We start from the raw sequence: 20,361 nt of genomic DNA on the forward strand, positions 1-20,361 counted from the left end.
AGACATCACACTGCGTACCTGCGCTGCAAGTCTGCCTAGCATATACCAGCCAATCATCCCCTTTCGACCCCGCCCTTTTGTCCCAGCGTCCAGAATATTATCCTCGCAGCTGGATGTGAGTTTCGGGCGGTAGCATGCCGCGCCCAAAGAAGCCAGGGGCGCCAGAACCGAAGAGGCGAAGTCGAAATGGATGTTGGTGAGTTTTCTATATAGAAGAGCGGCAGGCACTTCTTCGAACTTATTGTTAACCGCAGTTGCTCATGTCGTGCAGGCCATGCAAAGGTCGTAAGGTAAAGTGCGGCGAAGAGCATCCCACATGTATCAAGTAAGTCTGTATTCTCTCTCACCGGATATGCTTTTGGCCGTAACTGTGCTATGACACATTTCAACTGCTATAAGTAACAGCAGCATTCCGTACATATAAACCCAACATGTATCTATATAATATATATCATTTCCGAGTCCTGTCGCTTTTTGGATCGGTTAATTCTTTGGGTGGAACAGAAGATTCAAGCACCTTAGTTTGAAGCTCGCAAACTGAGCAACAGACAATCCCCAGACATTTGAGTTCGGGGTTACAACTTCACCGTACCTACTCACATATATACAAGCATCTAAATGATGCCCCTTTGTACCGAAGAAACTTGGCTGACAAAACATTAAAAATAGCTGCCAACGAACAGGCGAAGTTTGCGATTACAGTGTCAGGCTTAACTGGGAGGGACGTCGAACCAGGAGGTCTTCGTCCTTCGGGACACCATCTCAAGCCAGTCAACCGACTCCGCCGGACATTGCCACACAAACTCAACAGTCGTCATTCAGCCATACGTTTTGCATAAATGGTGCACCTACATCAATTCAGCCAAAACCCATCGCACGACGAGTTCAAACGGATATAGGAAGCACTGGGCTTGAGAAGAGGAAGCAAGATGGTCGAGACGTTCATGCTAACCATGCAATTGGATCTGTGCATGACAAATTCTATTCGACACCACCACAGGAGCTATATAAAGCGGTTCCATCTCCTCCTGTTGTCAAAGATGTCATTGATAAATTCTCTTTTGTGTCCGATGCTCGTCCAGGTGCTTCTGGAGCAGCAAGTTCACTGCAGCGGCCTCATAAACGATCAAAATCATTTGCCGAGTCAAGTGACAAGGGCATCTCCCGCCGGCCCGGCCTGCTAGACTCCCCATCGTTATTTATCGACGCGACTCCTCCAATACACCGCATTCGCTCCAACACTTGCTCTACGTCCCGAGACTCACCATTGACGCCAATCTCTTCAGGGACAACGGCCAAGGATGACCCGCGGACACCGCTGCTCACCCTGCCTTCGCCAACATCCCCAGGACAAGGCAGAATCTCTGTTGACTATCTATTGTCAGACTCCCCGGACATAGATCATCATCCCAAGCATGATATGCAGGACTTGTTTGGGCCTTCTCTGTCCGATATACGTTTTGAGACTGAAGCGTCGGAAGAAGCAAAATTTTATGGGTATGACCTTGGCATTCGAGACACTGACATTGACCAGAACAATGACTTCGGCGCCATTTCTCCAACAGCGTCAAACGTCAAAGATGTTTTTAGTACCAGCAATGATGGATATAGCGATGCCTTGTCTCTTTCGCAGTCTGATGCTAGATATTCTTTCAGTACATTACCTGGTGTAGCGGGTGGCTACTATGATCGGCCTGTTTCGATTTGGATACCCCGAAATATTGAGCCTTTGCCCTTAAAGTGAGTAACTACTATCACATTTTAATGGAGACTAATAGACCGAAGACTTCAGAGCAATCCCATGAACCTTTTGGTGAGCAAAATCCTTCCCAGACAACATACATTTGTCCACATGAGCAGGGGCTAACATACCGCATAGTACTTCGTACGTATGCTTATCCCCGTATTCATTTGTCTGAAACTAATAAATCCCAAGCATCATTTCATAAACCATACGGCAAAAAGTAAGACTCAGAGTTTTTTTTTTGAGGAAAAATGGTAAATGCTGACTAGGACAGTTCTTGTGCCTTACGATGATATAAATTCCAACCCATTTCGTACGATCCTACCGCAAATGGCAACCAAGAACGATCACCTTCTTAGCCTGCTTCTCGCATACTCTGGCAAGTGGTACACACAAGCTTTGGTCAATTCAATCTAATGATTCCCCAGCGTCCCATCGAGCCAGACTTCTCCGTCAAAGAGAGCCTGAGATGAGAATAGCTCTCTGGGTACAAGACATTTTCCCAGCTTTGCGACTCGCCCTGGGTGACAAAGAGCAGATAATCTCAAACACTAGTCTAGCAACTGCTATTATGCTTGCAAGCCTGGAGATCATCTCACCCACAGCCTTTGGTTATGACATTCCCTGGCAGACGCACCTGAACCTTGCGCGCGATTTAATGCGAAGGCGATTGGCCGACCTCCGACGAACTCCAAATGTTCCTGAGGAGGATCGAGAGTGTTCCTTTCTTTGGAGTTGGTTCGCGTATTTGGACGTTTTGGGAAGCCTCAGCGGCGGGTTAACAGGCGGTGAACCCTCCAGATCTTGGGTACTTGAGTACAATATATTCAACGGTACCGAAGACCTTTACGAAATCGACTGCATCATGGGATTTACGACTAGATGCGTCCAACTGATAGCCCAAGTATCTGACCTGGCTCGCCATTGCGACATACAGCGCATCAGGTCGGGAAACCAAGCTCCGTCTGACTGGATTCCCACTCTAGATTGCGTCCGTCGAGCACAGCAGCTGGAGCATGGGTTGATGGAAAGCATGGCGCAGCCATCACACCCCTGTAAGCATGTCAAAATTGTTGGGGCTAGAGATATACAAGAGTTGGTGCTCCTGAACGAAGCATTTCACTGGGCCGGCCTCGTTCACTTACACAGGCGGGTTTTGGGTAAGTTGTCAGGCCACGCGGATGTGCAAGGACCTGTGCAGAGGATTTACTCTTGTATGGAGTATATCACGCCGGGAGGTACTACCGAAACGGGTTTCTTGTTTCCAATGTTCACGGCCGGGTGCAACACTCTAGATGAAGGCCAGAAAACAAGGATTCTGCAGAGGTTCAGGAGTGTGGAGAGCAATGGGATGACACAGGTATTTGGATTGCCCCTTTCCTGCATTCAATATCTTTTTGCAGGTCTAATCTTTTTCTTTTAGGTGCATAAGGCGAGGCAATTAATGGAGAACGTGTGGCTGACAGGCCAGCCATGGGAACCTTTACTGTGTACAGAGTTTATTGGCTGACAGTACGCTTGATAAGCCAGACGTATATGCTGCTTCTTGTGTAGTTATTTCTTGTTCCTACGGCTTTGAGATGTAATTTTTTGGTTGGGTTTCCGGACTGGCACAGGTAGTTCCAAGAGGGTAAAGGTTTACTGACGACGCTTATGAAACATGCTGGGGTAAACAATACGGTTGGGTTTAACAACATGGCAAGAGCATTGGTATATCTTATGACTTGGGTAGAGTCCTTCTAGTTGATTAACTGCGTATTTTCATCACGTTAAACGTTGTTTGAAGCTCCAACCCTTCGGCACATACAGACCTGTGTCCAATAGTAATTCTTACCCGAAGCAAGGTAAGTTGTCAACCTGTTGAAAGTTTACTACACGCTGTAAGTTGGACGGGATAGTACCCTCTACTTATTCGTAAGGTAAACATGTTCGAGTACAGGATAGGATGGTGTGAAGTATCCGTTGACTCCTGTCGTGGTGCACGTCGGCCTAGACAATGACGAGATTCGTCATTGTTATAATGCGGTAAACATCACCTGACGGACGTGTCTGCCATCCAAAACTTTTTAGAACTTTTAGTATCTATCCCTGCTTCCATCTGCCTTTGTCTTCTTCTCTTCCAGCTGCTTTACCTTTAACTGATGCTTTGTAGGTAGTTTCTCAAAACTGCATACCGCGCCTGCAGTACTAGTACGAAAGGGCCTGTTGAAAGCCTTTAGCGACGAAACAAAAACTCTAGGGTCACGCATCTCCTGGCCCTGTGGGATCAGCAATTTGAACGTCGGATATATCAGGCAATCGACTTATATTCAAGTCCATACAACGCAGTAGTGGTCTACGTCTCACAGCTTCCTAATTAGATAAATATTTACACAGTTAGCCAGTCTTAGAATCACATGCCCTGCTTCACCGCCCCGTGTCTATGATCATTCGCCGTGGCTACATCACTGAGACCTCATGAGCTTCTCGCGTTTCGAATCATACCACATGCGACCATACCCACTGGAGAACTCGGGATCCCGTTCGCTCTCCCATCGATAAACCAGCGAGGGCCGGAGTAGTAGTCGGGTCGGTGACGATCGGCGAATGCCCGGTGTTGCATGTTACCTTTTTGGCTGTGGAGTATTGGTTGCTTTTCCCCAGGGATTTTGGTGACGCGACGATGCGAAATCTATCAAACTATGTACAATGGTCTCTGGCAGTATGAGATACACGGGGTATAGCTTGGCAGGTATTATGTAGAGAGATAAGGGTTTTAGCGCTCTTATCAAAGTAATTCCTGAAGAAAAAAGAGTTTGTCAATGAGAATAGCTGTGTAATAGAAAATCTAGTGATAAGAACAATGAATGTCGATATGGACGGGCCCCCTTACTGCCAATCTATCCCGATTTGTTTCAACATTGTGGTAGAGAGCCGTTTCTCTGTAGGGTATCCATACATACTTGGAACCCCAGGATCGGCTTCCAAAAAGACATAGGCCAATTTCAGAAGATATTTTGGCCAGCATTCATTGAGAAAGTTTTCAATTTGTTGTGGTGGCAATACAGACAGACCTGAGAGGTTGTGCGACGGAAGCAAACTGGCTCAGAACAACCCAGTTCGAAAATAACAGAACCGAATCTTATAATGGTCTTCTAAACCTACCTACAATACTCCAACCACATAACTCGGAAAAGGCAGTCGAGAACAAAAAAGATGTTCCATACTTAGTTAGGTAGGCAAGTAGTCATGCACAATGCTGATAATTGAGAAGAATAAGTAAGAAAAACTAAAAGCACAAAAAGAAATTGCTGGTCAATCGCGGACGGGAATTGAGCCCGACGTGGGGGTCGAACCCACAACCTTGAGATTAAGAGTCTCACGCTCTACCGATTGAGCTAGCCGGGCGACTGGAACCCAGCTTATTGGATGGTTGGTGACCGGTTCCAACACGAAGACGATAATAGTGGGAATAGTGATGTGGCAGAGGGCCAGGCCAGGGCTCGGGAACCCGCAAACTGGGGCCGGGGCTATCCCTCCTCCGACATCATCTTGACAGACAAGCGTCCTAGCCTAACAACTGGAATTGTGATATTGGGAGAGAACAAAGTCACCATGATATCTTGAGCATCTCAAGTCAAGCAAGTTGTACAAAGTTTGTAATTACTGCTATGAGCTACCGTATGTCCCAAGTCATGGCCTGCGGACGAAATAGTGGACGATGTCTTTCCCGTCTTGCCTTCCTAACGCCAGAATGGTATATGAATCGATTCATGTAAAAGGAAATATAAAACCAGCTCAGCTGACACAAAAGAAATGAAATGTTCTCCATTTTAGGGTGTGAACACATCACACACATCGCACTCGTCCTCTCATCTCATACATCATATCAGTCTTCATCTCGCCTGCCCAAAAGAAAACTGATGCGGCGGCGGGCTCTTCACAGGCGCGTCGGCATAAGCGCCCGGAATCGGCACAGCTTCGTAAACAGGCTCGTCAGCAGCCATCGGCGCATGCTGGGGTTGTTCTTGCAGTTGCTGCTGCTGCACGGGAGGGAAGTTAGGCACAGGGCCAGTCGCCGAGGTGGGCGTGAACCCGCTCTGGTTGCTCTTCGGTGTCGCAGAAGGAGCCTTGATTGGGGGAGCCTGGAGCTTGAAAGCCGGCTTGGGCTTGGCGAAGCTAGACTCAGGTTCAACGAAACGGGTTCCCGGAGTGAATGGAGAGGCCTCCTCGATGCGGGACAGGTTCTCGAAAGTCTTCTCTGGATGGCGAGGAGACATTGTGTACTGCGAGTAGAGGCCAGGGGACTTGAGACCGGGAGTGTTGGGGGCGGACTGAGTGCGGAGCTGGGCGAGGTATAGGTCGGAGCGGGCGCGGTCGCGCATGTCCATGGACTTGTGGAGGCGGCGCTTGGTATAGTAGCGGTAAAAGACAATGCTGTAAAGAAGCACGCAAATGACGTCGATGACGATTTCAATGACCATGCAAATGAGGGCCCAGTTCTGTAGGCGGCAGAGGAGGGCGTAATCAACCTTCTCGCCGAAGACCTCGGCGCGCTTGTTTTGCTTACAACTCCATCCCCACATGTCCTTTCCGCCACCTTGGTTACGGCTCGACTGGAAGATGCCAGCGGCGACAGCCCAGAGAATCATAGAGAGGACGAACCATCCGATAGCGAAAAGGGTGTAGTAGGTCGCAACTTTCTCGGCCCGTCTGTGTCCGCCGCGACAATAGGCGATGAACACACCAATACAGACAGCGAGTGAGATAGAAGCCACTACAGATTGTTAGCGCGGATAAATCGGTCGCGAGGCAAACATGCCACTCACTGGTAATAACGAGAACTTGCGGCCAGATAGCGGTCCCTTCAGCCCACGGAGGCAAGCTGCTCTGGGCAGGAAGTTTCCTGGTAGCGTTGAAGATCTGCAGGGTCGCAGCCAGCATCGAGATGATGATCAAGCTGCAGCTAAAATTGACGCCTCGAAGAGCGAACTTTGCCATACGGACACGGGTCTTGATTTTCTTTGATAACGTTAGTCATAGCAGGCACTTGTTGGGCGAAACATAAATACCAGATCACGAGCCTGCTCCTTGTCGGTTGCCGCTTCACGTTTTTCTAGGATGTCCTCCTCGCGGAAAGTTGGGCTCAGAGGGTTCTCGATCTTACGCGCGGGCGTTCCCGGCACTCTCATGGCGCTCTTGAGTGGTGATCTGGGCGTCATGGGGACGGCAACGGACTCGCGGTTGTCATTGTTACTAATGTAGCCGAAGCCAATGTCGCCAGGCTGGGACTGTGGTACTTCTGATCTCGCAGGAGGGTCGGCGAACGGCGATCGGGTGCCTTCAACAGGAGAGTGAACCGATGTGGCTTCTGCAAAGCGAGGGGTTCGGGGGGCTTTCAGTGACGACTCCGATGAAGATGAGTCCGTGGACGCTGATCGGGTAGGTGTTAGGTTGAGGGCGGCGGGCCGCCTCTTGTCATCTGACAACGATGTTAGCATGTTCTATGCATTATGATCGAATTTTCAATTTACCTTGAGCGCCCATGGTGGTGTATGTTGTCTGCGTCTCCAGAGATCACAGAGAGCAAGATGACAATGTATAGTGTAGGGAAAGGGCACCTTGACTTGGCTCGCCTGCAGGAACGGCCAACTTCAGGACATACAACGGAGGCAAAGATCAAAGCAGTAACGAAGCACAATGAAAATCAAAATCGGCGAGACCAGCTGTCGGAAAGGAGGAGAGAGATCCAACAGGCTAGTGAGTTGGGGCAGCTGGTGGTTTTGAATAGGCGGCGCCACAGATTGCTGGGAAGGCAAGTTCTTTCGCTGCATGAGGGAGATCAGCATGGTGTAAGTGGGACGAGGCGGAATGGGGGATTCCTACATGCAGCGAGGGAGGGTAGGACGGGGCGAGTTGACCAGAGCTCTGATAGGTGAGCCGCTGGGTTCCAGGCCGGCGATTCGGTCGTGATAGAAATAGACGCCCACGAGAGTGGACGAGGTGACGCCGAACTTTGGTTGGCTCAGTCCTTCGAGGGCTGTCCTGGAAACTCACGCCTTGGAGACGGCGGGTTCCTAATCAAGAGATTCGTGTTGGCAGTGACTACTCACACAACGGGATGCTAATAAGTCTCTCAAAGTCTGCGGAGATTGCAGAAGTTGAAGCGTAATCTGCCGTACCAAAAAAAGAGCAGAGTTGGCAGCAGGCAGAGTAAATACAAGATGGAGGAACATTCAAGGAAGCCAAGATTTGCGCAGTTTTCCCAACCATCGGACGAATATAGAACATCCAAAGCAACCCCAAATGCAGTAGAGGGGAAGGGAGGTAGATGAGGAGTACTATGCACACTTGTCCATCTCCCACAGTAACCGACCCAACTTGGGTTGTCTTGTATGTATTGTTAATGAGGTAGAGCGCCCTCGCCAAAGCTTACTGGAGCTTGGCGGCACTTGTTGTTGCATTCGCATGGTTTGACGATGCACGTAAGAATGGTGATTGGGCTGGCAGTTCAATTTGAGAGGAGGCAAGCCGGTAGCAACGGGGGAGAATAATGATGTGGTTGGACGGATGATGGAAGAGGTGGTTTGCGGAACCCTTGCTCCTTTAACCACCGGCGCCAACTCTTCCAAATCGACAAGTTGACCCTTGCTGCCGCCCGCCTCCCCTGTCGACTAACTGCGGGTGTGATAGGCTCCAGAGCTGCAGCTGCTCCGGATACCACATGCCTGCACTTTGGCGCAAGAACACACGGCCAATCAGCGACTAGATGTGCGTGATGAAATGCCCAGCCACATGCAGACCCGGCGGTAAGCAGAAGTCGGGGGAAGAATATGGTGACCGGCTACAATGTCTGGAATGAAATGGTCTTATTCTTCTCCCCCGATTCTTTTGACTCAAATTCCAAGTCACCCGAGATTTTCTAGCTTCTATGCCTAAGACTTTGAGCGTCCAGCTTTGTGGGTCACCAATCATCAATCATCATCATGTGCTTGGCGTCAGGTTTCCGTAAAGCTCCAGTGTGACAGATGGGATTGAGTGATGTACGCGTAAGAAGGCTGGTTGTAAGCTGCACAATTCGTGATGTATGGTGTAGTTGTGGCAATTGCTATTTCCCACCATCAACGACGACCCCAAAATCTTACGTTGGCCGTGCTGGAGCATGGCCATCGACAATCGCAACGCATTCTCGGGCATCTGTAAAGTAGGTTGCGTGCGCAGCAGTCTATGGAGGTTATACTCCTTTATCCTCCACAAGTAAGGTAAGGGCCGTGCAGATTTCCGTTGTGAAGGTGAATAACCCATTTGCCGTGAGAGGGGCCAGCAAATTATTCCAAAGCTACCATTGGCTAGTCTGCAGGTGAGCTGCCATTCCGAAGAATTACCTTCAAGCCTTTTAGGCTATCAGCAATCAATGATCGACCTTGTCCTGTACATGGTATGAGGCAGTTTAAAAGGGTAAGACTTGGTCCGTGTCCCCCCGTTTTCCCTCTCTCTTCGTCTGAACAAGGTGAGAGTCAAGCCAGGGTGTCTGTGCTCCCATTTTCAACCCTCCTTCTCAGTCCAAGTTCAACCCGCATTTGTTTGCCTATTTTTAGCCAAATGGACCAATCAGAAATGCGATACAACTGAGGAGGTTGCCTCAGTCTTGTGTGTATTTTTACCAAATTCAATAGTCTCATTCATTACCGCTCTCTGATCCCGTGCCGTAATGTCACACGGTGGAATTTCGATGCCAGTTGACGGCATGGCTGGCAATTGATGTCTCATGGATGGTTGTGGAACTCTATTGTAAAAAGAAGAATTACTCGGCCCTGAAATAGTTTCCTCCACCAGATGATTGTTGAGTTTAGTCAAGAATTTCATGTTAGCCTTCAAGGATCCGGTTTGTAGGAATGAATTATTTGGCGTCTGCAAATACTCCAGTCTTGGGAAACATGACGTACGCGGTGTACCTGAGTTTGTTTTTATTTGTTAGACATACATGATGTCCTTCGAATAAAACGAGAGTAAATTGCTGCTGGGCGACTTCTTGGAAGTAACGTCCTGTTAACTATTGTTGTGGATTCACGGCATCGTGAACTAACAATCAGGAAGTCTTGCATTTTCTAGAACATGGTTTCATGCCAAGTACTTGCACCCGAATGCATATGTGGCCGTTGTGAAATTAAGGAGACCAGCAGTTCAGGCTAGCATATAAGCATATATCAAAAGGTGCAAAACCGTATTTTTCTGTGACACTCTCGCCGAACTTGAACTCAGCTACTGACTTCCTGCTGCCAACCAGTCTTGCTGGACTCATGGCGTGGGGTTCTCCGAGAAACAGTATGACTTTATAACTTCGCTTTACTAGATGTAGGGCGAGGAGGTTATGGATGTTTTTCTTTTCGCTTCATCATGCACGCATAGGCTTGCCCTTTACTTTCTGTGTCACTTTTTGTCAATCTAGAAGTCAAGCAATGTACTATGTATTGCTGTGTTTGGCCAGCATTCGTTAGGTATTCAGTTAGCCGATGAAGGCCCGGCGGGGCACTTATCGCCTTATCAATCCAAAAAGGGTTAGCGTCGACTCACACTCGACTGCACAGAAATTCGATTCGATGCTTCAGCGAGGCAAAATATTCGACCGCTCAACCCCGACGTCACGAAACCCACGAACTGAGGCCCCGTTCTCCCTCTTCGGTACCGTCGAAACCGTAAAGACACATTTTGAGTCATCAGGCGATACAAATAGCAAAGTTTGACCTCATCCGCCGGTCGCAAGCTTCCCTGCACAAATTACCCCGCCATCAATCACAACCACCATCGCGACAATGTCTGCCAACGGCGATCCCAAGTACGACGATATCGACTCGGAGTCTGACTCTGGTGAGTCCGTGGAGGAGCAGACTGAGATCTCCGAGGAGAAGCCCATCAAGTCGGCGCTCAAGAAGTCATCGAACCCTGTCACCGCCGACAGCACAGTTCAGCGCCCTCCTTTGCCTCCGCAAACCGACCCCAAAGACCTCGACGTCAAGACCCTCACTCCTCTCACTCCTGAGATTATTGCCCGCCAAGCAACAATCAACATCGGTACCATCGGTCACGTCGCCCACGGAAAGTCTACCGTCGTGAAGGCGATTTCTGGAGTCCAGACTGTTCGTTTCAAGAACGAGCTGATCCGTAACATCACCATCAAGCTTGGATACGCCAACGCCAAGATCTACAAGTGTGATAACGCCGAGTGCCCTCGACCGGGATGCTTCAGGAGTTATAAGAGTGAGAAGGAGGTTGATCCTCCCTGCGAGCGCGAGGGATGCAGCGGTACCTACAGATTATTGCGCCACGTCTCGTAAGTATTCTACATCGAAAGCTTACCCCAGAATCGTGAATGCAAGGTGGCTAATATTTCTCCACTTAGTTTCGTTGACTGCCCCGGTCACGATATTCTCATGAGCACCATGTTGTCAGGTGCCGCTGTCATGGACGCTGCCCTGCTGCTGATTGCCGGTAATGAAACCTGCCCTCAGCCTCAGACCTCTGAGCATTTGGCTGCCATTGAGATTATGAAGCTCGACAAGATCATTATCCTGCAAAACAAGGTTGATCTGATGCGTGAGGAGGCTGCCCAGCAACATTACCAGTCTATCCTGAAGTTCATCAGAGGTACCGTTGCTGGAAAGTCTCCCGTCATCCCTATCTCTGCCCAGCTGAAGTTCAACATTGACGCCGTCAATGAGGCCATCGTCAACACCATCCCTGTCCCTATCCGTGACTTCACCCAGGCTCCTCACATGATTGTCATTCGATCTTTTGACGTCAACAAGCCTGGTGCTGAGATCGACGACCTGAAGGGCGGTGTTGCTGGTGGTTCCATTCTGCATGGTGTACTGAAGCTTGGCGACGAGATTGAGATTCGTCCCGGTATCGTCACTAGGGACGACAAGGGCGCCCTTAAGTGCACGCCTATCTTCAGCAGAATCGTCTCCCTTAACTCCGAGTTCAACGACCTCAAGTATGCCGTCCCCGGTGGTCTCATCGGTGTCGGTACTCGCATCGACCCTACTCTTTGCAGAGCTGATCGTCTCGTTGGTTTCGTCCTGGGTCTTAAGGGCCAGCTGCCTGAGATCTACAGCGAGATCGAGGTCAACTTCTACCTTCTGCGCCGTCTCCTCGGTGTCAGAACCGCCGACGGCAAGCAGGCCAAGGTTGCCAAGCTTACCAAGAACGAGGTCATCATGGTCAACATCGGTTCTACTTCGACTGGTGCCAAGGTTGCCGCTATCAAGAACGATGCTGCTAAGCTCGTCTTGACCAGCCCTGCTTGCACAAACATTGGCGAGAAGGTTGCTCTGTCTCGTCGTATCGAGAAGCACTGGCGTCTCATTGGTTGGGCCACCATTGCCGCGTAAGTCCCCCTTGATCTAATTCTCCCTCAAACCCGCAATGAAAATCACGAGTACTAAATGTTCAATAGTGGTGTCACCCTTGAGCCTAGCTCTGCCTAAGCTTACACTCGACGACGAAGTCAAAAAAAAAACCAAATCTCAAAAGCCATTCTACAGCATCACAGGAGTCCTAAAAGAACCAGGTTGGTAGAGCCGACGAAGGAATAGGGGGCGATGGCATTTTTCGGGGTAATGAATGCTCATGATAGGCACACCACCGCGCTAGATTTGATATGGCCTAGGAGATCGGGATTCTTCGCAGTTTAAGGCCTATATGGCGGAGTGTCACGGATTCATAGGGGGGAAAAGCAAAAGGAACCTTAGACGGTGTATGCTGGTAGATAGGCCCGGAAGATGAATGAGCCTTCTTCTATTATTATTTCCTGACCTTACGTGCGTGCTTGACCAGGTTTTCTATTACGCCTTCGAATGCTTCCCGGTCGCCTATTTTTTCGTCCGTCTTCTTTGTCCAGTACTCCAGCACCTCCTTGGCCGTGCCCTCCATAGCTTGTAGTTTTGTTACGTGCGCCTTGAGCTCCTCATCCGTCATGCCGTTCAGAGCCTCCTCCGTCGTCGTGCAGAGCTGTTTAGCAGACACTAGATCGAGATCTGGCACAGGTGGTGGGACCTTCTTCTTTGACGCTGAAGGCTTCCCTTTCGAATCGACTGACGTTGTCGATGCGTTGGCCTCTGACTGGCGTACTCTGGATATGGAGCGTGACTCCGAGGATGTCCGCGGTGAGCCCGAGGAGTTGACTTGTAGTGATGGCAGCACAAGCTTCTTCTGCTTTGATGCTGGGAGAATCTCGTCCAAGTCGACAGGCACACCCAGCGAGACGAGGAAGAGGCGTCTAATGCGGGATCGAATCCAGTCAGGGGGTGCAAGTGGCGGGGGCGCTACTAGCTGTGACCATAAGGATGCGCTCCGCGGTGTAAGGAAGATGGGATTTTCTTTTGTTAATGGTGGAGGTGCCGAAACGTCTAGGTTTTCTGGGGGGAAAAGGGTGTTGAGGTATGGGTCGACGGCCTGCAGGACGTCTTCACCATCTAGACCGTCAAAGTCAGGTATGGACTATCCTGAAGTGTGAGCCTTTTGTCAAGTGCTTGCTCCAGGAGAGATACTCACAAATGGTAATGTAGGAACTTGTGGTAGAGTAGGCGCAGATGCAGGAGCAGTGGTCTCGAACTCTGGCTGTTGGAAGCCGTCTTCGAAGTCGTCGAAGTCACCGTCCGCTTCTTCTCCCTCTTCGAAATCGTCAAAGTCGTCGCCAAAATCGTCACCCCCATCGCTCTCCTCATCCTCCTCAGTAGGTGGTGGTGCAAGACTGATACTTGGAGAAGCAGATGACAGATCATTTCTGGATGGCTTCCGCCTCATGCGAGGGGAACTTGGGGAAGCGGGGAGCGCAGGTGATACAGGAATATCTACGAAGGACACCAGGTCAACGACGAATGCTCTTTGAATTTCAGGGATCTCTACATCGTACCAGAACTGCTCTCACCCCCCTTGGTTTCGCCCTCCGGCTTGAGAACCAAGTCGGCTGGTGCATCTGCCTTACGCTTCTCCTGGTACTCCTCTGAATGCGGTCCTGATGTGCCTGGGACCTCCTCGACAACAGTTTTGGGAATGGGCTGCCCGCCTGGTGGCGACGGCGGAGCAGCTTCAGAAGAGGGCTTTTCGCTATTCTTTTCTTGGATAGCGATTTCGTCCGGTTCGGCATCGCCCTCCCTCATGCGGTAAGCTTCCGTGCCAGGGACCTCGCCGTATGAGGGTTCATCGTCAACTTTCTCTACGCGGGTTTTAGGGATCGGCGAAGCTCCTGGGCTAAGGGGGGCGGATTGCGCATCGGAAAAGTGATCTTCTGAGTCGGAGGATTCAGCTAGTAGTTTGTTAGACAACGTTTGGGACGCACATCCTCAAGATAGCGAGTTCGCGGGGGAATTACCTAGATCGTGAGCGCCAGGGTCACTGATGCTGGACCGCTTAGGCGGCGAAAGGGCATCACTGTCTTTCATGGTTTCGGCTCAAGACCAATTACCAGCTTAAGAGAGTATTCTTGGACGTTGCCAGTAGGTAAAGCAGCTTAAGAGTTACCTAGGATGGAGGAATAGGAGTGGGTGTGGAGGGGGGAACCTGTCGATTAGCGGATACGTAATGTGTGGGCCAAGCAGAAAGTTGCGACATCCCCAGATTCTGAGTTAATGGCCCCTACAAATCTTTCGAACAGAAGTTGAAGAAGGCTGGGGCAATTATAGAAAGAGCAACTTTTTTTTTTTTTTTTTTTTGGGCTGGGAGGCAGGGCATGAAGCAGGCTTGAAGATGGCATCAGCAACCTGGTGCAGCTGTTGAAGCCTGCCAAGCATCACGTGGGGCAAGCCCGGCTAATTCCGCGCTAGTACCTATCTGTAGGCACGTAGGTCACCAGTTAGTCCCTGTCCTGGGCAGGTACAGCGCGCCAGTCGCGTGGAGGCAGACCTCTAAGGCTGGAGCATCACAGAAAAAAAAAAGCTGCCAGCCACTGTCAACAGCTACCTTTCTCCCCGACAACCAGCCAAATAACCATCGATATCACAGTGCGGCTCGACAGACGGCAAGTAACTGTTGCTTGACAACAATCAGGCTTTTCTAGGGGTCTATTCGCAACCCCAATGCGACGATACTGAATAGCAGGAGCCCAAAGCATTTCATATCAATAACTTCTTGCGACTCGCAGCCTGCGACAAACCATCAACCATCACTTAGGCAATCCCCGACCGATCACATAGTCTCTATACAATGTCTTTCAGCTTCGGCAACACGCCCACTTCGAACAGTGGCTCGAATCCGACCACCTCTGCACCAGCATCCGGAGGTCTTTTCGGCGGTGCTGCTGGAGGCTCTACCGGCTTCTCTTTCGGCAACTTGGGAAGCAACACACCTGGAGGAGCTGCCGCTGGCTCGAGCAGCGGCACTCCTGCCGCAACTGGAGGTCTTTTTGGTGCGAGTACTGGTCAAAAACCAGCAGGGGGGCTGTTTGGCAACACCACACCTGCGTCGTCTGCGGGAACACCCGCCCCGGCTGGTGGTCTCTTCGGAGCAAAGCCTGCTGCGGGCGCATCTTCTACTCCGGCTGCCTCTACTGGCCTTTTCGGAAACACAAGCTCGAGCACACCTAGCACATCTGCGCCTGCCTCGGGCGGCCTTTTCGGCGGCGCAAACACTAGCACCACTCCAGCCACGACATCTGGAGGTCTCTTCGGAGGGAATGCTGCATCTAAGCCGGCGTCCAACCTTTTTGGTGGTGGAAACAACAGTAGTTCTACGCCTTCTGCTGGCAGTCTTTTCGGCCAGAATGCCTCTTCGACCCCATCGTCAGCTCCCGCATCTGCCGCCGGTGGCCTGTTCGGCGGCTTGAACAAGCCCGCAGCTGCCTCACCAGCTACTACGGCGGCTCCCACGGCTACTCCTGCGAAGCCTGCCTTCTCTCTGGGAGGATCTACCACCCCAGCCGGAGCTCCTCCAGCGGGCACAAGCAAGCCTGCTGCTGGCGGTCTCTTTGGTGGCGCCGCAGCGCCTGCCTCTGCTGCCCCATCTCTATTCGGTGCTGCAGCCGCCAAGCCGGAAGCCGGAGCTGCTTTCGGCGGCGTTGCTCAGTCCAAGGCTGCTTCAACGGTCCAACCTGCTAGTACAGGAGGTCTTTTCGGCAGTGCACAAACTCAGCAACCCCCGGCCAGCGGAGGCCTCTTTGGCGCTCAGAAACCGGCCACTTCGGCGGCTCCTAGCTCAGGTGGACTCTTTGGTCAAGCTGCTGCCACTACCACTTCCGCTCAACCAGCCTCAACTCCAGCTACAGCTCCCGCAGCAAGTACCGCGTCTTCGCTCTTTGGCGGCGCAAAGCCCGCCACCCCTACCACCGCCGCTCCGTCTGCTGCATCTGCTGGTGGCCTTTTCGGCAACGCTGCTTCCACACCAGCCGCTTCGACGGCGCAGCCCGCTTCTAGCACTGGAGGTCTCTTTGGAAAGCCTGCTACGACCTCAGCTGCTACGCCAACTACTGCTGCCGCCCCTTCCGCTCTATTCGGTGGCCAGAACTCTGCAGCTCCTGCTGGCAAGCCTGCTAGCGGCGGTCTCTTTGGAGCTGCTCCGGCGGCTAGCACTTCCCAGCCGGCAGCTACTACTACCACAACTGCGCCTGCAGCTACTCCGACAGCAACTACGACGTCTACAGCTCCCGGCGCTACTCCTGCAGCTTCCGGTGGTCTGTTTGGTGCGAAACCATCGACTCCCGCTGCTGGTGCCACAACTGCGAATAGCACCGTACCTGCCAGTACTACTGCCACCACCGGCACCTCAAACACTCTCGGTGCGTCAACCACCGGTCCGACTTCTCAGCTACCTCGCCTGAAGAACAAATCTATGGACGATATTATCACTCGGTGGGCCTCAGACCTGTCCAAGTACCAGAAGGATTTCAAGCACTACGCCAACCAGGTAGCTGACTGGGACTTGGGCTTGGTAGACAATGGTGAGAAGATCCAGAAGCTCTACCTGAACACCTTTGAGGCGGAAAAAGCAAGCCATGAAATTGAGCGCCAGCTTCAGGCCGTCGAGAGCCAGCAGGATGAACTTGAAGAGTGGCTGAACCGCTACGAGAATGAGGTGAAGGAAATGTTCTCCCGACAGATGGGACAGGGCGAAACACTTTCTGGACCCGACCAGGAGCGTGAGCGAACCTACAAGTTGGCCGAGAAATTGACACAGAACCTTGATGAGAAGAGCCGAGACTTATCCAAGATGGTTAAGGAAATCAATGATATCTCTGGCACCCTGAGTAAGGGCACTAAGCCCGAGGATCCTGTAAGTCTTTCCTTCTTCTTCTTCATAAAACCATATGCAGTTGCTAACATCTTGCTAGCTGAGCCAGATCGTCCGTGTTCTTAATGGCCATCTCTCGCAGTTGCAGTGGATTGATACCAATGCGGCATCCCTACAATCCAAGGTGACTGCCGCCCAGAAGGCGAACAACAACCTGGGAAGTCAATATGGAGCCCCAGAGACAGATGCGGCTGAGAGCTTTTATCGGTCGTACATGGGTCGGCGTTGAGGTACTGGAATAGATCATAATTTTTTTACGGTAGCATACGAGAGTCGGGAATTGATATGAAGACTCCGAAATGGAGGAAAATTATTGGCTCAAGCCACGAACTTTTAACTCGCTCATATTGAGGGGGAATTTGTTAGCACGTAGGTGTGCTTTCCAACATGTACATGTATACTAGCCTAGAATGTGGTGAATACCAGGCATTGACGAGTCAACATCGATTTCCGTCTCGTTTCTGCACGCAGCTGCCGCGGCAGTAACCGAAGGCGCCGGCTCATACGGATATCAATTTTCCGTGTCCATGTCGTCCCAATATTTCCATCCTCGCTCGTGGCCATAGCTGGCTGTAAAAGGTTCGTAGAATGACGTTGCTTAGTTGTGTTCTCCGCCCTGGTTCTTGGTGATCTCGTCGCTGTGAAGAGGGGGGGAAAGGTTAGTGAAACTGGCTCCTGGAAGGTACAAAAAGACAACGTCATTTCTCGGGGACGAACATGTGATCAGAAAGCTGCTGAAGGTGGGCCTGCTGCTCGGCGAGCTTCTTCTTGAGCTCGAGGAGCTTCTCCTTCTCGCGCTGACGGATAGCGAGGTCTTCGGAAGCCTTCTCCCGACGCTGGAAGGCGTCTCTGTAAGAAAAGGTGGCTTGTCAGTAATCCAATCAACTTAAAAAAGTGCCAGTTCTATCAATTGCGAGAGCAAATAGCTTGGGCGGCACGAACGGAGCGTGAAGCAGAGACTCACCCTTGACCACCAAGCTTGGGGGGAGCTCCTGTATCACCCGCAGCCATGACTCGGGTGGTAGTAGTGAACGTAGCTCTGCTAGCAAAGGCCAAAGGACGGGCAGCAGCCTTGGTAACAGCGACACGAAGCATTTTTATGATGTTTTGAGGTGTGTTTTGTGGGTTGGATGGTGTGCAATTGCAAAGTGGTTTGTTGTCGAGGTTGGGTTGTTCAAGTTGAGCGATGACGATAGTATCGAAAGCGGCGGGTTTTGTGATAGGTTGGATTGCGGAGGTAGTGGTAGGTGCTGACGAGCTACGGAAATGATGGAAGGGAGATCTCGGCGCTGGTTAAATGTCTATTGGGTGAGAGGGGCCGAACGACCGACCGACCAAAAGGGAGAGGGACTAAAGGCGACCTCCTGCCATGATCTGATCCTTGGAACCAACCTGAGGCCTTGGAAGGCTTAGGAGGGAGCTTCGATCAAGTTCTTTATCCGGGTACGCCATATGATACGTCATTTCCAGCTAAATATGAGGTACTTTCCTAACATGGAACTTGCGGGCATTCCTCGGCTTACGTGTAGTGTCAGTGGGCAGCAGAATGGAACAAGATAATGTTTCTCAGGCCATTGTAAGTCACCTGCGCCCAGCTAGACGACGCCTTGCCTTGTTCAGGCTGCTAGCGTTGGCAGCGGGAGGAGTTATTCTTGTCAACACAGCGAACAGCACCCGGTGAATGTCGCGATAATTAGCTTTCCCCCTTAAAGGATATCAGGATACCATTACCGCGCCACTTTGGAACTGACGCATTATCACGCCTCATCATGTTTGTATTTAAGAGTCATCGTCCGCATGACCGGTTCTACCTGGGTTGGATATTTGGAAAGAACAGACCATGAATAAGATGCGAGTGGAATCGTACAGTTATCAGTTCCTACTACAACCCCAAATTGGACTGCCGTCCGACAACATCTCTGTGTGTGCTAGTCATCTCCGGCAAGGCTGTAACTAAGCCATGGCTGGGATGTCCCCCGGGCACTCGGAGATAGGAAGAGAGGTTGTAGACGATCTGTCTCTTGCAAGATGGTTCAGTTATGGGTTGTTGCGGGCAAATGGTGCGACATCCTTTTATCTTTGTCTCGCAAGGCAAGGTACGGAGAACTTTAAGTGGAGAGGGAGGCGGCTGCCATGCGCCGTACATTTGCCTCGTGTGTAAGTGTTGCCTTGGCCTCAATTGCCAGTGCTTACGACAACGACAGTTCTTCAGAAAGATGCTTGTGGCTTTTCACCTTTACACAGTGTGTTATCAAGTAGGTACTGCTAAGGGTATATAATTGCAGCACAAAACCATTCTGCCGAAACCCAGTTCTAGGTAAGGTAGGGCGATTGCACAAGTGCCTCAACTCAAAGCATTGCATCGACGGGCACAGAGGAAGTCGATGATGGTTAGGGGCGAGAGAGCTGGAATGGCATTGGAGGGCGGGAGGCAGAGTTCGGCTGCGATTTCTGGGTTCATAGTATTCGGGCATCCTGACTGACGATGGTTGTGGCAGCTAGCTGTAGAACTGAAGAAGCCCGCGCCCAGCAGGTTGAACTTGACCTGAATGGAGGGTGAAGCAACAGTGCACTAAGTGCACACGCAGGGCAGTGACGTGATCCAGCACCGTGGCACCAACAGTCAGCGAGTCGAAAAAGGAACCACTTGAAATAGTAAGGTAAGAGTATCCCATCCGAATCATCCTTCCTCCCTGGTGCCTTGAATTAGTGCCAGGTGTTGCTTGTCCGGCAGAGGCACCAGTGTCCACCGCCCAAGGCCGACACTGGGGAAGGGGCGCCGCGCTGGGGAAGTTGATCCACGCGAAACACAACAGGTACCCTCTTGTACCTCTCACTCTCCCTCCCCCACCACCTTTCGCAGAGTCAGGTTTATAATAGCGGCAGAAGCGCTGGGGATAAAGCGATTAGTAGGTCTTTCTGTATTTGATTTTGGGGGCCTTGGGGCACTTTCCACAGCGATGTGTAGTAGTATCTCAGCCGCTGCGTACAGCCACGATACATGGCGCTACAATCTCTCAAGGCAATTCACGTGAGCCGGCCATTCCAGGGCTAGCACGAACAAAAACACAAGGGCACCTGCTACAGTGGATGCGGGATGGGGATTGGCCAGCTCAGTCCCAGTGTGCTTGCCCATCCAAGCCAACCAGTCAAGACGGGTCCTGTTCCCAGTCCCAGGCAGGCCGCCTTGTCTTGCCGGGCCATGTATTGTGCAGTCCAGAGCCCCTTCCTCAATTTCCATCCATCACCTTTTCGTCTCATCAACTTTCCCAACTTCAAACTCTCGCACTACCTAGCAAACGTCCACACACCCCTCTCTATTTCCCTTTCGTCACGCTCCCTTCCCCTGATCCGGA

General features: G+C 51.2%; 6 protein-coding genes across 6 annotated transcripts, besides 1 other annotated feature; 3 read left to right on the top strand and 3 right to left on the bottom strand.

Annotated features, from left to right (window-relative positions):
• Positions 1-260: 260 nt before the first annotated feature.
• Positions 261-3,254, top strand: CTRU02_205651 (C6 zinc finger protein; the record flags this gene model as incomplete). The annotated part of the gene is made up of 7 exons (XM_036727645.2): positions 261-325; positions 670-1,740; positions 1,786-1,813; positions 1,931-1,964; positions 2,019-2,123; positions 2,173-3,104; positions 3,168-3,254. The coding sequence occupies 7 exons, from the start codon at positions 261-263 to the stop codon at positions 3,252-3,254; spliced, it is 2,322 nt and encodes a 773-aa protein (XP_036580601.2).
• A 945-nt stretch (positions 3,255-4,199) lies between these two features.
• Positions 4,200-4,346: a sequence feature (Protein overlapping with rRNA (CTRU02_205652, KAL0939042.1) was converted to a misc_feature.).
• Positions 4,347-5,619: 1,273 nt separating this feature from the next.
• On the bottom strand, positions 5,620-7,270 carry CTRU02_205653 (uncharacterized protein; the record flags this gene model as incomplete). The annotated part of the gene is made up of 4 exons (XM_036727646.1): positions 5,620-6,500; positions 6,553-6,745; positions 6,796-7,205; positions 7,258-7,270. 4 exons carry the CDS (start codon positions 7,268-7,270, stop codon positions 5,620-5,622), a joined length of 1,497 nt encoding a protein of 498 aa, XP_036580602.1.
• A 3,266-nt stretch (positions 7,271-10,536) lies between these two features.
• On the top strand, positions 10,537-12,210 carry CTRU02_205654 (eukaryotic translation initiation factor 2 gamma subunit; the record flags this gene model as incomplete). The annotated part of the gene is made up of 3 exons (XM_036727647.1): positions 10,537-11,054; positions 11,112-12,110; positions 12,180-12,210. The coding sequence occupies 3 exons, from the start codon at positions 10,537-10,539 to the stop codon at positions 12,208-12,210; spliced, it is 1,548 nt and encodes a 515-aa protein (XP_036580603.1).
• A 316-nt stretch (positions 12,211-12,526) lies between these two features.
• On the bottom strand, positions 12,527-14,166 carry CTRU02_205655 (uncharacterized protein; the record flags this gene model as incomplete). The annotated part of the gene is made up of 4 exons (XM_036727648.1): positions 12,527-13,222; positions 13,277-13,599; positions 13,638-14,030; positions 14,097-14,166. 4 exons carry the CDS (start codon positions 14,164-14,166, stop codon positions 12,527-12,529), a joined length of 1,482 nt encoding a protein of 493 aa, XP_036580604.1.
• A 760-nt stretch (positions 14,167-14,926) lies between these two features.
• On the top strand, positions 14,927-17,234 carry CTRU02_205656 (nuclear pore glycoprotein p62; the record flags this gene model as incomplete). The annotated part of the gene is made up of 2 exons (XM_036727649.1): positions 14,927-16,987; positions 17,046-17,234. The coding sequence occupies 2 exons, from the start codon at positions 14,927-14,929 to the stop codon at positions 17,232-17,234; spliced, it is 2,250 nt and encodes a 749-aa protein (XP_036580605.1).
• Positions 17,235-17,603: 369 nt separating this feature from the next.
• On the bottom strand, positions 17,604-18,100 carry CTRU02_205657 (mitochondrial ATPase; the record flags this gene model as incomplete). Its single annotated transcript, XM_036727650.1, has 3 exons — positions 17,604-17,643; positions 17,723-17,854; positions 17,970-18,100. The coding sequence occupies 3 exons, from the start codon at positions 18,098-18,100 to the stop codon at positions 17,604-17,606; spliced, it is 303 nt and encodes a 100-aa protein (XP_036580606.1).
• Positions 18,101-20,361: the final 2,261 nt, after the last annotated feature.

The sequence above is a fragment of the Colletotrichum truncatum genome (genome assembly GCF_014235925.2).
Source record: "Colletotrichum truncatum strain CMES1059 chromosome Unknown Contig_0003, whole genome shotgun sequence".
Classification (NCBI taxonomy): Eukaryota; Fungi; Ascomycota; class Sordariomycetes; order Glomerellales; family Glomerellaceae; genus Colletotrichum; species Colletotrichum truncatum.